Genomic DNA, 392 nt, shown 5'->3' on the forward strand with positions numbered 1-392 from the left:
GCTGAAGGGTGAGGGGCTCCCCAGTGGAGGCGGGGCGGGCGGGGGGAGGGGGAGGCCGAGGGCTGCCTCACGTCCTTGTCCCCTCCTGCCGAGCAGAGATGTCGGCTGAGCAGCAGGAGCAGTGGGAGGCCTTCGTGTCGGGACCCTTGGCCGAGACCAACAAGAAGAACATGGTGGACCTGGTGAGGCCCCCGCTTCCCGCTTCCGCAGCGTCTGCTCCCTCATCCCCCAGACACAGGCCCTCACCCCGCCTCCTGCTCCTGCCCCAGGTGAACACCCACCACCTGCATTCCTCCAGCGACGACGAGGACGACCGGCTCAAGGAGTTCAACTTTCCCGAGGAGGCCGTGCTGCAGCAGGTGGGCTGGGGCTCCGGGGGCTGGGGCACCCGC

At 69.4% G+C, this 392-nt stretch overlaps 1 protein-coding gene across 1 annotated transcript in view; it reads left to right on the forward strand.

The window, feature by feature from the left end:
• The window catches only part of PPP6R1 (protein phosphatase 6, regulatory subunit 1), a 32425-nt gene that overhangs the window by 5562 nt on the left and 26471 nt on the right, over window positions 1-392 (forward strand). Inside the window, exons 10-11 of the mRNA XM_014537332.1 lie at window positions 8-182; window positions 270-359. Coding sequence (XP_014392818.1) covers window positions 8-182; window positions 270-359 — 265 coding nt within the window. The remainder of the gene's footprint in view (window positions 1-7; window positions 183-269; window positions 360-392) is intronic.

The sequence above is a fragment of the Myotis brandtii genome, unplaced genomic scaffold (genome assembly GCF_000412655.1).
Source record: "Myotis brandtii unplaced genomic scaffold, ASM41265v1 scaffold1763, whole genome shotgun sequence".
Lineage (NCBI taxonomy): Eukaryota > Metazoa > Chordata > Mammalia > Chiroptera > Vespertilionidae > Myotis > Myotis brandtii.